The sequence below is a fragment of the Lissotriton helveticus genome, chromosome 8, assembly GCF_964261635.1.
Source record: "Lissotriton helveticus chromosome 8, aLisHel1.1, whole genome shotgun sequence".
Classification (NCBI taxonomy): domain Eukaryota; kingdom Metazoa; phylum Chordata; class Amphibia; order Caudata; family Salamandridae; genus Lissotriton; species Lissotriton helveticus.
In genome coordinates, this window is record NC_136069.1 from 1,679,726,618 (window position 1) to 1,679,744,237 (window position 17,620).

Here is a 17,620-nt window from a genome sequence, read left to right on the forward strand (position 1 = left end):
TAAGCAGTGCACTTCAGGAGTGTACGTTATGGTCAGCTCAGGTAACTAGAACTGCTGAATTTCACTGGTTTGGTATGAGAGAAATCTGAGCCTAACTATACCATCCCTGTTCCTAACTATAACAACCCTGTAACCTTTGTTTTTTTATGTGAATGTATACAGTTTTTCAAAACCATTTCCAAAATATCCCTATATATACAACTGGACATTTCTTAAAATAACTCTGAAACTATTGAACGTATTTACACCATTTAACACAAAGGTTGCTTTTTGGACCAACAGCTACCTTTCTGCCAAATTTGGTGTAATTCTGTTCAACAGTTCAGGCTGCAGCTTTGTCTAAGATTTCTCATGGAAACTAACATGGATGAAACTTGTTTTCTCGGATCACCCCAAAAATTTCTTAAGACAGCAGCTGAAGTGAGCATCAAACTAGTTTTGAAACGTTACAGAGGATTCATTATTTGCAGCCAAAGTTACTGGTGAATCAAAAAATATTTTATTGGTATTTTAACAATTCAACACTGCACCTGAAGGCTTTTGTCATGGACAGTACTGTGCTATGCTTAAAGACTTTGCTGTAGAAATGGCAAAATACTTTTTGCATTCTTTATGGACCACTCTATGCCTGAAAGGGTATTGTTTTGACTTATACTGGGGGCCCCATTGTGTCTGAACAAAGCTTTACTTCTCTGAAGAACTTTAATGAGAGCGTAACATGTGTCAGTGGGTGATTTCATTCATTTCAGGTTAGCTTGGTTGGTATTTTACCAATTCAAACCTGTAATATTGTGCCTGAAGTGGTAAAAGGCTTTTGTCAATTTACAGCTCAGCATGGACAACACTGCGCTACACATATGCTTATAGACTTTGCTGTAAAAATGGCAACATACTTTGTCCCTTTGTATCTCAGAGTGGATAGCACTGGGCTGATCCTATGCTTAAAGACTTTAATAGAAAAGCAGACATTTGAGATGAGCAGATCTAGAGTGTCCCTGGTGTTGAGGGTTCTCGTTACAGGAGCTGCTTTCCACCACAAAATGAGAACTACCCATATACATATATAGTACACTTACCTTTATACTTACATTTTCGTTGTAATGATATGTGTTGTAAAGGCCGGTCATATACATGGTAAAGTCATGTGAGTTAAAAATGCATGCGTGGTAATACTTGTGTAAAGACAGGTTGTGGTTTAGACCAGATTGTAACTGCTGTTGCTCTTTAATCTAGAGTAGAACCACAGACATCAAATACCCAAACTTTCAACTGAATGCCTCTCCCCATTATCCTATCTCAATTTGACTCAGCTTCCTATTAGCACCCTGGTCATTTTACCACCTTGCTTGTTCAGATTATAAATAGAGAACATGTTATTCTTCTGAAGAAGGAGAGATCTTGGCTTTATTCTTGGTAAGAAAGATTTTAGGATAAGATGAAATGCTGTGGCTCCAACATTTGATGTATCACCCCTTCACTTTGGAACACAATAGCCCCTTAGTGGTGAGATTGTATATTAGAGCCCTCCAAAGAGGCTTCTGTGACCACAAAAATTGCAGCATGGAGAGAAAATGCAGCTAGAAGGTGTGTCTACTTGCACCACCATTTCAAAGGCTTCAGGGTATGAACCAAGAGTTTAACTTCATTACCTCTGGCATCTGGGTTCCTTCAAACATTCTTGCAGAGGTTTATTATATAAGGGTGCATCCCATAAAAGAGAGATGCTTGAGGCGGTCCGTCCCAGAAGAAATGGAAGCCACCTTTGAAGGGCAAATTGTGGACACACACGAGAGAGACTGCGAAACGCTTACCTTAATTTGCATTTTCAGAATATTGGACAAGGCTCTACTTACACACTCCCAAAATATCTGGAACTTTGAGCAATGCATAAACATGTGCACATTGTCTTCTTTCATGCTGCCACATTTCGGGCAAACCACCTCACCTCCTTTTCCAAATTTCGAGAGTCTTTGTGGGGCCCACTAAGCCATATGGGTGGTGAAAAGATGATTTCTCCTTAAATTCCACCGGCAGAGTAAATTCTCTGTCTTCCAAATCAACCATCAGCCAGTACCAAGCAGCTATTTCTTTCTTCACCACAAACCCCGACATTAGTCTCTCTTCGAGTTCATTCAGATCGCCTACCGCGGTGCCTGGAGATTGATACCGGCTCTGTATCTGAGGAAATTTAAACCTTGAGACCATGTCCTTCATCTTTTGCTTACACATCTCCCAAGTTATCAGGTCTCCTTCATGGATAAAATACTCCCATCTTGTTATACTAGCCTCTCATAACTGTACCTCCAGCTTATCTTTTGTCCATTCTGGAGAGCACGCAGAATCCCAGATAGGGACCGAATGACTGAAATATGGGAGTTTTAGACATCTTTTAATCTTATACCATGTCTCGGCCATGCCCCATATGATTTCAGCCTGACTTTCTTGAAGTATATTAGGGTCGGCATATTTGTGCAAGAAGCCACATTCCCCTCATTCCACCCGTTTTAGCATCACTGCCAGTAGCCTCCCAATCTCTGAACTTGTGGGTCTATCTAGCAGCATTTTTCCATTCTTCAACAAGAATGCCTAGGAGAAGAATAACAAGTCTGGTAGCGCTAACCCAACTTTTTCCACCCTCCTTCTCAACTCCTTCCAAGCTATTTGCGGCCCTTTGGAAGACAAGATGAAGCTACTAATCAGGATTTGCAACTTCACAAACAACTCCTTCTTAAAGGAATTGAATCAAATAGGAATGCAAACTTGGGAAGCACCATCATCTTTACCAGATTTGCTCGGCTGAATAAAGTGAGCGGGAGATGAGACCAATTTCTTGACAAGGCACCCACTTCCTTCCCTGCTTTTTCAAAGGTTTCCTTGGTGAGCTTGGATATATCTTGAGTGATATTAACTAACCCTTATGTATCTCTTTTCCCTTTTAAACTTCTCATCCCCATACTCTTTGTTCCAAGCCATTATCTCTGTCTTCTCTTTATTGATGTCATAGCCAGAGATCTTTCCAAAATCTGTTGTTATGGTCATCCTCCGACTCATAGTTCTCTGTAAGTGAGTCGTGTGGAATAGAAGATCATCTGTATATAAACCTAATTTCTTCTGCCAGCCTTTATATTGGAATAGTAAGATATCTGGGTCATTCCTGATTCTCCTTGCTAGCAGTTCAACATAGAGATCAACCAGGCGACAAGGGGCATCTTGCCTCGTTCCCCTGATAATCTGGATAGATTTTGTCAAGAAACCATTGACCAGCACCCTAGCTTCTGGTGCAGCATATAACTCCGCCAGGGACTTGCAAAATATTGTTCCCAGGTTGAGAGACTTCGCAACTGCTTGTAAGAAGACGCAGTTCACCTGGTCAAATGTTTTGGAGCATCTAGGGCCACTACCGCAAGGGGGACCTCATACACTGTAGCCAAGTCAATAGACTGATAAGCGTGTAAGTCAACTCTTTCAAAGATCTTCTCTGTATAAACCGCTTTTGATCCTCATGTACAAGCTTGGTCATAACCCCACTTAGTCTTCCTGCCAGGATCTTCACGAAGATCTTATAATGGCAATTTAATAGCGATCTTGGCATATACGAGTCACAGTTCTTAGGGCATTTCCTGGTTTCAAAATTAATGTGATAATGGCTGCTTTCCACGATTCAGGCATATTTGCTCCTGTAATAAACAGCTCATTGAAAAGTTCGACTGAGATAGGTATTATTGTAGTAGCTGAAACTTTGTAGACTTCATGAGGCTGGCAATCCTGTCCGGGTGCCTTCCTTTTCTTGCCCTCCCAAATTGCCTGTTCTACTTCCCTCATGGTTATCCTTTCATTCAACTTCTTGATTTTATCATCCGTTAGGGCTTCAACACAGTCCTCATTCAGCCAAACCATCGCCACTTTTTCTGAAATGTCGAACTCTTCCTGGTACACTTTTCCAAAATGTAAATGTAAATGTAAATGTATTTCGATTTATATAGCGCACGAATCACCCAGGGGTCTCAAGGCGCTTGCTTAGGGAACCCGTCCTGGTATTCCCCTGTGAGATACCCCGGCAGGGTATTCACAAGGTGAAAGCCAGGCATCCCGCCGCGAGGGGCCGTAGTGGAGATTAAGCAAGCTATTGCCCAGAGTCGCAGAGTGTGACCCCGTGAGTCGAGTAGGCACCGGAGCGAGAATTGTCAAGTCCGTGGAATTTTTTGAGCCCGAGACCCGCCGAGGCGGGGAATCGAACCCTGGTCCACGGCTGATCTCAGCTTCCGGGTCTGCCGCCTCTAACCACTGAGCCACGCTTCTCCACATACCAAATACCTGAAGAAGGTTTGCGCAATCCCCTTAAAATGACCTAGTCGGGTACCCGTTGGCTCACACCTGAACTGTTTTACCCTATTTCTCACCTGATTATTTTTGGCCTTCCAGGCCAGAAACTTACTACACCCTTCACCATATTCAAAATGGGCCAACCGACAGACCTCCCATTTTTTCCTGACCCTGTCTTGTAATACTGTGGCTAACTTTGATTTTACTTCCGTTATTTCTAACAGTAAAACTTCCCGGTCCCCCTGGTTTATTCTTGGATTGATCATTTCCTTTTCCAGTGTCCGCACTTGCTCTAATATTCTGACTTCTTTGTGGTACAGCCTCCTTTTTGCTGCCGCTAAGCCACCTATTCTGCCTCTCAAATAAACCGTGTATGCATCCCAGACTATTCCTATCGAGGAGGATCCCAAATTACTTTCAAAGAACTCTCTCATCTCCCTATTTGATACCTCTATAACGTCTTCATGTAATAGAAAGATGTGGTCCATAGTCCATCTAGATTGCATATTCCTCTCGCCTAAGTTTAAGTGAAGCATCACCGCAGAGTGGTCTGACAGGTGTGCCTCCACATGGTTGATCTGTAATGGTTGAGCAGCGTGTAACCTTTTATGAGCTGGCTGCTCATAAAAGGTTACACAATCTTGAATATCGGTGAGTCTTGATGCAACATAGTCAAGAAAAGATGGTGAAAACTCATGCCATCCGGATGATGAACTGGATATTGAGCATACATCCTGAGGTGAAAAGATGCCATGTATTACTCTACACAGACAGGGAGACTCAAAAAAGGCAGGAATGATCCGAATGTTTAAAATCCTCCATTGAGACCACAATCACATCTGCTGGATTTTATGGAAAAAGAAACACTGAACTGAACTATTCTCTTTCTATTCTTTTGGATGGAAGTTGGCATAGTTCTCACCAAAGAGGTAGGATTGCGAGAAATATGGAGCCCATCCATCATCCAAGCGTTCTGCAAAATTGACCTACATATCTATGATCCTATCAACAATCTAAGTATGTGTATGTCTCGTCACTGAATGTTTCAACTGTCAACCTTCTGCTTCTCAATGTTAAGTACCTCAACATTGACTGACTCAACATCAACCAGGATTCGGAATGCTGGCGACAACACGTTGCTCTCAATTTACCTTTGGAAGCCGCAGAAGGAGCATCATTAGAGGGAATAGGATGGAATGGTGGCCCCGCCCCTATTAAAGCAGAAGTGAACTCAGTAGATGACATTTTGTGAACAATTTCCCCCTTCTTAGTTCCGAGACAATCTCTTCCTTGTCCCTCAACATTGAGGTCTTTTGACAAATCCCACATCCTTTGATATAGTGGGAGTCAAGAAGACAAATTACACAGACATCATTATTATTATTCCTGCACATATTTTCTTCCACAGCTAGGCATTTATCAAAAAGAGCTCAAATTGTGAACAAAAAACAACACTGAAGAGAAATACCTTTGAGGAAAGCCAGAGAAAAACAAACTTTCCTCAGAGAATATTTCTAAAACATTGTGTTACAGGATTTCGCACGTGTGAGGATACTCAACCTTTTATAATTATCAGAGGGTATCAAATGTAAAATGTGTATAACAGTTAGAGAAGGCAAGAGTGAGATCAAAGATGACATCCAGCTAGCAAGCAGAGTAGAGAGGGATCAAAGATAACACCAGGCTTAGAGAAAGAGAAAAGAATAAGCAATTAAAGACTGGGAAGGAGAGTAAGGGATCAAAACTTCCACCGACAGCACACAAGGAAGTGAGAGGGATCAGAGAAAAAACAATGATTTGAAACAGAGAGGGAGGGGAATAAAAGATGGCGATTTAAAGCCACACAGAAAAGGAGAGAGAAGAATTACAGATGACAGCTGTGTCCATTCACAGAGGTTAAGGAAGGTATCAAAGATAATACAGGTACGATACAGTGAAAGAGAGAGGGGACAATGATAACTGTATCCCAGACCTAAAAGGAGAGAAAATAATTAAAGATGACACCTAGTTCACAATCAGAGAATGCAACAGACAAAAAAGAAGACCGATAGATTACAGGCAGATGAGGAGAGAGAGAGATCAAAGATTACTACCAAAATTTGAGAAAGTGAAAGAGAAAAAAGTATCAAAGATGACACTTCGGTAATTCCCAGATAAGAGACAGAGAAGAAAACAAAGGTCTCAAATATGACAATTGCATCAAAGGCAAAGAAGGAGAGAGAAACATTGTTTTTGATTTCTGGACCACAGTCAGAGAAGGACAGCAAGGGATCAAATATTAGAGAAGAAGAGAGCAAGACAAAATATAACAGTCTGATCACAGGATAAGGAGGAACAAATGCGAAAAAATAGATAAACCAAAGGAATAAGAGAGAGACAGGTTACCAGGAAAAAAAATATTTTACTTTGGCAAGGTAGCTGCATGAATGTGGAAAGGTCTCCCAGATGTATACAGAAAGATAAATGAGGATATGTAAAGTGTATTCAGGATGGCATTTAGGACCCATGACATTTCAATATGCACAAGCATGCGCAGAACAAGTGAGCTAGGTGTGCACTTTCTAGTGTGAATTTATATCTCTCAATTCATACATAAGAGGAAAACAAAAAAACACTCAGGACCTGATGCCCGCTCTTCAAACAGATCCGCCAAGGCCTTCATTCTTTCCGCATTGTCAGTGTCAGTTTCCTTCTTGGAGAGACGTCTCAAGATCTTGCTGCATGCTAAAGCCCCCACAATACAGTCCTGACACTGCAACAGATTAAAAAAAAAACAACAACAAGTTTAGGAGTGTAAGAAGTTTGTCAATATCACTTCTCTATGAGATTAACTGTGCGCTTAATGTGGAAGCACACAAATTAAAAATCAACAAAAGAGCACAACGTGTGAAAATAAACAGAAGGTGCATAACTTGATCTGACACACTGTTGTCGAATGAAGGCTACAAAACAAGCTGCAATGTCATGCTGGAAGCACATACTTTCATCTGACACACTGGTATGCGGTGTAGGTTACCAACCATGGTGCAAAGTCATGCTGGAGGCACTAGTCCATCACTATTTTTGAATGGTTCTACTGGGTTGCTGGGATGTCTACCGTTCCTTCTATATATGAACCTGTTCACAAACTGCATGTTTCAGTATGTTGAGTAGAACTACAATAGTACTACTCACATTATACAAAGAAATGTTATTCACGATCCTACATGGGGAGTTCTACGCTTGCACCTAGCATTTCATTTTTATGCATAAATCTCTGCCCTGTTTGGGGTGATCTCCACACACGTTCGCCTATCCTGAATGTGGGAGGGACAAGGAGGAGTAACTGGCAGATAGGAAATATTTACCACATAAGTAAGGAAGGATTAAGGGATGCACAACTACCCACCCACAAAATAGTAAACTCATTTCTATTCACAAAACTGCACTTCTACAGTAACTACTGCCAGAAAGGTCCTAAAACATTTGTAAATGTACTCCATTTGAGATCTGAAGTACGTCCAGCACTGACAAACCACTGGTACAGCAACATACTCAGAGGTAGGGGCCTAAAATAACATCCATTAGAAATTATGTTAAAATAAATTCATTTATTTCAACTTAAAAAATATATATACATTTAATGTATTCATAAATAAATCAAAAATAAATACTAATTCTATTGAAAAAAATGTACTCAACTTTTTTATTAAAAAATATAACTGTATAACCGTACTTTTTTGGAGACTACATATTTAATTTAATTTAAAATAATCCTATCCATAACTTTTAGTAATGTTTGCTGCTTAATAAATAAATTAGCATTTTACTTTAGGTGGGATTACATCTATGAAAAAATATGTTTAATTTAATGTAATACACTTAAATATTTAAAAAATCAAAATTAAGTTAAAGATGAGGTATTGTTTTTGTTACCTTCATTTAAAACAAATACATGAAAATAAACTTTACCAAGAGAATATCTCCTCCCCAGTGGCAGAGACCTATGCCTATGCATGAAAAGTTACTGGTAGTAATTTGGCTACACCACTTGGTTTAACAGCGACATGTATTTTAGCACTCTATAAAATAGACTCGGAAATGGTGAAAAGCCAAAATTAGTACATTTACTGCAAAGTGAAAAAGTCAATTTACATGTGATCTACTCAGGTGTAAATTTACAATTATGAATAGGCCCAAAAGAGATTTGTTTCCACCCTACTTCTGTCTAACTACTATATTAAGACCTGTCTACATGACAAACGTCACGCAGGTACAAACACTTACATTTCCTCCACTGACCCTGCATCGATTCCACAGCTGAAGCAATGTAAATACTGATTCCTGGATGAGTGATTCCCCACCAGAACACTAAATGCAGTTCTATTTTTACCACCAAATGGCTAGAGGACATATATCTCTTTGTGAATCTGCCTATTTACTTATACTTTGTATTTTACTGATATTATTATTTCTTGTGTCTGCTTGCAGTTAAAATGCATGCTATTAGTCTGCCACCCATTTTCTTGGCATCACCAAGTCAGCCCACTGTAACATGGTCCAAATGGAAAAAACTATCCGCTAATCCCGTGAGAGTATGTGGTCCAACCTCATCCGCGGAAAAAAGGCTCCTCAGTTATTATACTGTTTGGACCGTGAAGAACAGGATGTATTTGAACATCCTCCAAATCTCAAAGATGATGACGACGAATATGTAAGAGGAAGCTTAAATGATTATGAAACTTGTCTTAGAAAGGTGATAGCACTAAGAGCTAGATCAGGGGTCTCCAAACTTTTTCTACACTGAGAGCTACTCATGTTCATTGAGACGCATTGAGAGTCACTAATATTATTAGTGTTGTATCATTCTCAATTTTATTAAATGTAAATTAATTCAACCAAGCAAAAGCTTTCTAATTTAATAAGCCAGGCTGCACACAGGTGAACTACTCAGAGTTAGCTTAATAGTTTCAGAAGCTCATGAGCTACTGGTTGGAGGCCCCTGGGCTAGATTTATTTAGCGTTTATCTGATTGCAAATGGCCAGTCGGGCAGCTTGCAACCAGCAAAATGCTTTTTCCAAAGTACAAAAGGCAAAATGTGATTCGGTAACCTATTACCAAATAACAATTTGCATTTGCAATTTGGAAGAGGCATGTTTAGGGCATCTCTTTCAAATACTGAATTGGTCCAGTATGTATTACTGTTTTAAAACCAAATTCCATCAGTTTAAAACTGGTAGTAACCCCCCTCCTCCTTTGATAATGTAATTAATAATGCTTTTTAAGAGTAGGCAGTGGTCCCACAACCACTGCCTACTTAAAAAAAATTTAACTACAAAGTTTTTTTTTTTTCAAATGCATTCCTTATTACTTTAGGAAAGAAGGGCTACATTTAACAAAAAGATTGCTATATTAAAAATGAATCACTGACATAGTGGTCTGCTGAACCCAAAAGGTTACTATTCCTGCGATGGCTGCAATTCCAAAAGGGTCACATATTGCAACCTACTTCATTAATAGTCATGAGTTAGGTTTATTTGTGACACACTAGGAATCCCGGAGTTTCATAAATTAGGTAAACTGATTTCCTGATTGTGATTTGGAGTGAATCGCATTTAGGAAATTGGTATTCCTAATGTTTCAACAGTTTTAAAAAGGAGCTATTTTGGAAAGACATTTCAGAAAGAACGCCTAAGTGAGTATGCCACATCTCTATGTAAACTGGCCTCACTTGCAACTCTGGGAACACTGACAACAATATAGGAGACCAAATGATGTTGTATTGGAAGACTCTAAAAGTGAGACAGAATGTGGCTTAAAAACATTCAAAAGTTACAGTAATTTTTTGCTACCACTAAACAGATAATTAATTGGCTAGAGTGGATGCGTTGCAAAGGAACACATTGACCTCATAAACTATTCAAGCTGTAGATAGTCAGATCCTTGCCCGTACCACATCTTTCTTAGAGGAGCCACCTCCATTGTCCTTAGCTTCGCCTCACCATCAAAACCGCCACCTTCCCAGATGACTGGAAACATGTGAAGAAAAAAACCGTGCTGAAGAAACTGTCCACTTACCTGACAGACCTAAAGAGCTTCTGACCCATCTCCTTCTTCCCCTTCCCAGCCAAGGTCATCGAGAAAGCCATCAACGCCCAACTCTCTGAGTTCATCGAATATAACCACATTCTGGACACCTCCCAATCCAGTTTACGAAGCAACCACTGACCACCTCGCCGCCACCCACGACATCCGCTCCCTCCTTGGCCAGTGCCAAACCACAGACCTCATCCTACTCAACCTCTCAACTGCCTTCCACACCGTCTCCCACCACACCCTGATCATGAGACTTCATGACGTAGGCATTAGTGACAAAGCACTGGACTGGATCCACTCCTTCCTCATTGGCTGAACACAATGAGGCAGACTATACTTGTTCCTCTCAGAACCTACAGAGATCAGCTGCAGAGTGCCCCAGGAATCCTCCTGAGCCCCACCCTCTTCAACATCTACATGGCTCCCCTCAAGGCCATCGTCTGAAGTCACTGAAAGAACATTGGTCCCCATGCCGATGACACAGCTGATCATCTCCATCACCAACGTACCCACAGCTGCCAGAATCAACTTTCACGATGAAATGAAGGCAGTTTATAACTGGACGCATTGACAGCTGCCTCAAGCTCAACTCATACAAGACTAAAGTAATCATCCTGGGACACAGACCCTTAGCTTGGGATGACTCCTGGTGGCCTGCAACACTAGGAAGCCCTCCCACCCAAATGGACCACACACGCAAACGTGTTATCATACTAAACCGCCAAATCAATGCAGTACCCTCATCCTGTTTCCACACACTCCACCTACTTCAAAAGACATTCAGATGGCTCCAAACAGAACCCAGAAAGATGGGCACCCACACACTCATCACCAATAGACTTGACTACAGCAATAAACTGTATGCTGGCGTCACCCAGAAACAGTTTAGGAAACTACAGAATGTCCAAAACGCCACAGCCAGACTGGTCCTCTAACATCCCCCGCCACAGCGAGATGACACAACACCTCCAACAGCTCCACTGGCTCCGTATCAACAAGAGAATCACCTTTTAGCTCCTCGCATGTGCCCACAAGGACCCCTATTGTGCAGGACCAGAATCTGAACCACCACCTCACTTTCCTCACACCCACCAGACACCCTGGCCTCCATCCCACAGATCGACAAGACAAATACTAGAGTAAGACCCTTCTCCTACCTCACTGCCAACACCTGGAACACCGTACCCATCCACATCAGGCAATCTACGTCATTGAACCAGTTCAGGAAGAACTTCAAGGCCTAGCTCTTCGACTGAACCTCCCTGACGGTGCAGCACCCCCCCCTGCACCTTGAGACCCTCACGGGTGACTAGCCGCGCTTTACGAATCCCTGATTGATTGATTGATAGTATAGCCAAGACCGCCAATAGACTCAAAGATATTGAAAGGTTTTGGGATGCAATAACCTATGGCTAGCCACAAACACTGCCCTGCAAATACATGTGGGAAAAAGAGCCACTTCAACAAATGTTTCAGGAGTGCAAGAGAAGGTGAAATGGTGTTTGTAGGAGCTTCACACTGTAGTTAAATATGTCTGCAAATCAATAAAAATATTAATGAGATCTGGGGGATTAAAGATGAAAATACCTGAGATATAGTCTCTGAATGCTTTTGAAACTCACAACTTGTGACTCCTACAATTTATTATACATCAGTAGATTCAACTACAATACACCATAAGTGCTGAACCATGCTTGCTGGTCGCATGTTTACCATGGGCACACAACGGTCCTGTCTTTTCCTCATGGCGAGAACAAAAACATCCTTCCTCAAATGTTGAGCACCTCTCTCACAGCACCTTGCTCTCGCCAGGGTTTCAAGAAAAACAAACCATAAGACACTTCAAGAAAACGTTTGTGAAAAAAGTTTAGATTCTATTTTCTCAAGGATATGCAAATGGACTAGGGCACAGCAAGAGTTGAATTTCACTGATAATTATATTCTGGAGTTGGCCAACACAGTGGCTGATTACCTCTCGAGTTAAGCAAAGAAACAGATTGAAACTGATGTTGTGGGAAAGACAGAAAGAGTATGGTAGGCTGAGGATGAAGTGAGAGTCTGCACAAATAATGATGGTTGTATTCAGAAACAAAAATCAATGGAAGAACTAAGCATAGATGTAATTTATTCATAGATTGGTAGGAAAGTTTTTGCATGGAAAAAAACTAGATGAGTTTTGTGTTGAACAGGAAAGAGAAAGCAACATACTTGAAGATGAATTATCAATACATAATGGTTTGATTTTCAGGGTAACCGGAGTGTTAATATTTGCATCTTTCCGACCTTGCTAATATAGGGCATATTAGTGTGAATAACACTAGGGAGAGATTGAGAAGCAGTTACTGGTTTCCAGGAATTCATATTCAAACTCAGCAGAAGGAGAGAGAGTGTTGGGAATGCAATCAGTGGGAAGAAATTGCATTCAACATTCCAAGGCCAGTGTCATCATGGGCAATATCCACATATTTGCTGGTGCCAGAAAATTGGTATTCCCAGTGACTGGAAGTAGTTATGAAATTTGTTCCATGTAGTTGTGAAATTTAACTATGGTCACATTTGGAATATGAACTCATTATTAGTAGTTAGAAAGTAATTTGTTTTGTAGTGTGCTATATTGGTGTTCATGTAAGTTCTTTTATATTTGTTTCCCTAGTGTCTTTTTTTGTGTTTTATGTTCATGTGACTGTTTGAACTGGGGTAGGGGAAAGATGATGTGTCGTATTTGGGTCAGTACTCTATATGTCTTACAGAATGTTGTTTAGGTTCTGGAGTAGAATGTTTAGATTTAAGCTTTAAGATTCTCCTTTATCAGTTAATGCCTAATCCTGTTAGGTGGTGGATGGAATCACTCATATTTACAGTAAGGCACACCTGCTTATTCTTCATCCTGGCTGTGTCTCCTTTTTTCTGCTGAATACTTTATCGCTATTTCTAATAATTTGTGTTTGACCATTATTGCAGTGGCTTTGTGTTATTAATGGGGGACATATTAAAACCAGATATATTCTATATCTGCACATGTGTGGAACTCTCTGCAGTGCTAGATAAGAGGATGCATTTTCTTGAAGGAAGGGAATACATTCAGAATGTATCTTAGAAGAGAAAAACAATACTATGTGGTAAAGTCTGCTTAGAAAATATGGGTTTTCTGTATTATCACTCCAGATTTTTCAAATTTTTCTAGCACATGTTTTCCTGGTATTAGATTTCTATGCACGCTACACCTGCTAAACAGGAGTAATGTGCCTATGCACCCCATTTAAACAGGATTACATTGCCTGAAACTTGATTGAAATCTTTATTTGAAGAACACCCCAGGGTGGAGGCTGCTATCCTAGACGTAGTGTGAATTGATCACTTTCCACTTTCTACTCAAACCCCTCTTAATGCATTACTCTTCTATGAATTCCAAACTCCATAGCCCCATTAGTCTTTTTTTCTGTTTGAAGAAGGTCACTAGCTCAATAAACGCAAGTAATGGGGGAAAGCCCCAGATGGCATCCCATGGACTTGTTCAAGGTCAACACCTTACTGTAGGGCCCTCAATTGACCTTAGTATTAGGTGCATGCTGTAGCACAGGTTTCTCACCAACCTGAGCAGAATCAATTATTGTCCCCATTTAGAAAAAGGGCGATCGTTTTAATCCTGCGTGTTGCAGGCCAATCTCCATACTCGATTCACTAGCAAAGATAACTCGTCGTATCATCTTAATTGACTTCAGGACTGGGCAAAATGTCACAAACTTTTGTCAGATCATCCATATGGATTCTGACACGGGTATAGGAACCGTTGAGCAAGGACTGACTTTGAGTATTATAAGCATAGTTCCGCATGCAGGGCTAGGATTCAGTATGGTGCAAGGGGAGAGTGCACATAACCGTTTAGTATAGAAAGAGGGATAAGACGGGCTGCGTATTAGCACCCTTTCTTTTGTCATTATATAGAAACAGCTTAGGGACAGAATTAGTCAGTAAACATAAGGACCACCTTTAAATCCGACAACAACCTATCCCAGCCCTCCTCTAGGTGGACAATGCCGTTTTTAAGGCTTGAACTCCCCATGGAATTTAGAGCCCTATTTTTGTAATGTATATGCGGGATCTAGGACTCTTAGTCAATCAATCCAGAATTTTATCATGAAATCTGGAAGAAGGTCAGGGAAGTGTGGGCACAAATATTGGCACTACAGTGACTTTCGCATATTTTGGTATATTATTTAACAAAGAAGATTCATGGACACAGTATAACAATTCTAGGAAGCTCCAGTTTAAGTAGTCAGCTATGGCTCTGGCGAACTTTGCCATGAGACTAGGAACCACCCCCCCACCCCCGAAAGAAATGGTAAATGTGTGTCGATTGCTAAATATGGGGCAGGAGTGTGGGGCATACTAACTGTAGGATGCTACAAACAGTGACGTCTCTTCTCACTATCCCCAAGAGCTCCTTTCCCTCTGTTTATCATGCGAAACTGGCAGTGCCATTTCTCACGGATTTAATAATGTTACAACCAATTTTATTATGACATCAAATCTGGTCATCTGAGTTCACCGGCATAACCCCTGCCATCATTAGGTACTGCCTTAACACAAGTTCATCTCTACCTATTCGTTTGTTGCACTATATCAAACGTTTTCTGCATGATTTAGGTCACCCATATTTTTATGAGAAGCCTGAACCCCCTCTATGCTATTAGTAGGAAAGACTTCAAACATTAATACCTATCTCACCTTGAGAAACTCAGGCTGACCACCAAAGTGTAGAAGCTCAATGTATTAAGGAACCAATCTATGTTGATTATGCAGCCCTATCTTAAGTTTATATCGAATCTCAGCTGCCAGTTTGTTCTCACTCACCTCAGAATGGGTTCTTATCATCACTTAACCAGCTTCCCGGTAATCAATGTCTGGTCTGCAACATTAACAAACTGACCCTGTGATTATGTGTCGTCTCAGACCATGCACATAGTGCTCTTCTATAGACTGTAGATTAATCAGAGGAGGTGCAACATTGTTCCTGCATTAGGGTCTCATAACTTCCGGACTTCTGGCAATGTCATCCAGCATATCATTTTTTACAAACTCTGCCCACAATGAATGTTTGTTGTAATGTGTCAAGCGTTTTGATGGCACAACCAAAGCTAGAAAGACATTTTAACCAATTCCAATTTTGTCCATTTGGGTTGGGAGATGACTTATGAAAAGGACGATTATCTAAGTGTAAGAATATGTTCTTCTATTTTATTTATTATATTTTACAAGCTGCACGTTTAAAAAATATATTGCAAGATATGATGCAGAGAAGTTTGCGGTGTCCATTTGAATAAAGATTTTAAGGTATTTCAATGTATTGTGCTTTTATGATTTCAAATGAAATTGAATAAAGTATTTATAAGAAAAGAAAAAAAGACATCTTTAATTTACCTTGGAGTCCCTAGTATATGCTGTACAAAATGCACTCATGGCCTGGAAATTAAATGCCACTTGTAGACTGTACTACCTACTGTGCCATTCCCAGAGTTGGCTGATAAACGATGCCGGGACCAGAATAGGCAGAGTCAGAACAAGCAGTCTGATGGAGTGACATAGTGTACCTCCCTGACCCGGCTGGATCCCGTTGAGGTTTAATATAACCACAAGATAAGGTACTCTCTGACCTTGTCAAGGAACAGCGCAACAACATGTTCTTTTGAATTCTTTTTTCACTTATAGAGACGTGAGAGTTCTCTATTCACCTGAGCACTGTGGTCCTGATGAAACCCCCATCGACCTGCTGGCGACTTCAGGGCTGAAACATGTCGACCTACACCACGTAATTAATGTGAAAGAGTCATAATCGCTCTTACTGACTCACTTTAATTTTAAATTGGCCTCTAGAGACCAGAATCATTAAAACAGTTGTCTGGTATAGAGAGCTATTTTTACTTTTATTATAATTTCACCATATCACGTCACAATCACGATTTCTGATCACTACTGTTTTTAACAAGGGTATGCTTGGTTGGAGGTTGCATAAACCACTAAACCCTATGATTATGCGAACACGTGTGAGGGATAGCGGAGAACCAAGATATACCGCTTAAACATCGTAATTTACCAACACGTGTATGAGGGTTTTTTATTGGGACTAGTAAGAACCATTCCCGCATACCCCATGTTATGCGGGACAAGTGATCCTTTCTTTTTGATCAGAAGCATTATCATTATAGGAAACTGAATGGATCACGTATTCCTATCCTCCCCCATCATTGATTTTGATAAAAGATGCCTTCAGACCTACTATGTTTGGCCTGACGTCAGTAGTCTACATTTTAGGGGTCGGTTCCGATGTCGCTAAAAATGCCTTACCAATGCTATTCGTAGGCTTACCTTATGACTGACTCATATCCGGAGCCTTTTTCTACAAACGAGCAAGTACGATGCGTATTGCAGGCAAAATTCTGAACCGAATCATCTGCTCCGATTTGTGCTCTATTTCATGACTCAGTAAACACGGAAATCGAGTCGAAAGCAGTTTCCGGACAAGCAAGTACGATGAGTTTTTTCTACGCGTCGTACAGGGCGTCGTGTATGTGCTTAGCTGAGTTGAATAGTTTACATATGTGTCTACTGGGTTCAGTTAGTGCTGGACTATGTGGCATCGTTCTCGTCCAAGTCTGTTGTGTCATGTTAATGCTTGGCTACATGGAGTCGTTCGCATAAGAATCTATCACGTCAGGCTCCTTTCTGGGTGTGAATTATTTTTCAGGCTGAGTCGGTTGTAAATTTCAAGCATCGCATCGTACTCACCTATTTGGAAGGCGTGTGTAAGGTTCGGTAGGAAAATATGACGGGTCTATGTCGGGAAAAATGTTTTCCAGCAAAAATCTGAATTGGGCCCTAAGTGTCAAACCTGTCAAAATAACCTTGCTTTTAAATATTAATGTCACTCCTATAAGCGCGCCTTGTTGTCCACAAATTAGGGTGCCTGATTTTTAAAAGTTGAACATGTGAAAAGGTAAAATTACAATGTGATTTGATTTGATTTGATTTGATTATGGGTTTTATAGAGCGCAACAGCTACCCTAGGGCATCCCGGCGCTGGTAACTATCCTCCCGGAGAGTGGGCGATCAGGGGGGGGTAGTGCTCATGGAAAGAGGAGGGTCTTCAGTTTTTTCCTAAATCTAAGGTGGTTTTGTTCTTGCCTCAGGGAGAGAGGGAGAGCATTCCACAGTCTCGGAGCG

At 40.8% G+C, this 17,620-nt stretch overlaps 1 protein-coding gene across 4 annotated transcripts in view; it reads right to left on the minus strand.

The window, feature by feature from the left end:
* The window catches only part of LOC144773622 (transient receptor potential cation channel subfamily M member 2-like), a 1,628,848-nt gene that overhangs the window by 1,083,611 nt on the left and 527,617 nt on the right, over nucleotides 1-17,620 (minus strand). For all 4 annotated transcript variants that reach the window (XM_078658771.1, XM_078658770.1, XM_078658769.1 and 1 more), the window contains one exon: nucleotides 6,946-7,075. In XM_078658771.1, coding sequence (XP_078514897.1) covers nucleotides 6,946-7,075 — 130 coding nt within the window. The remainder of the gene's footprint in view (nucleotides 1-6,945; nucleotides 7,076-17,620) is intronic.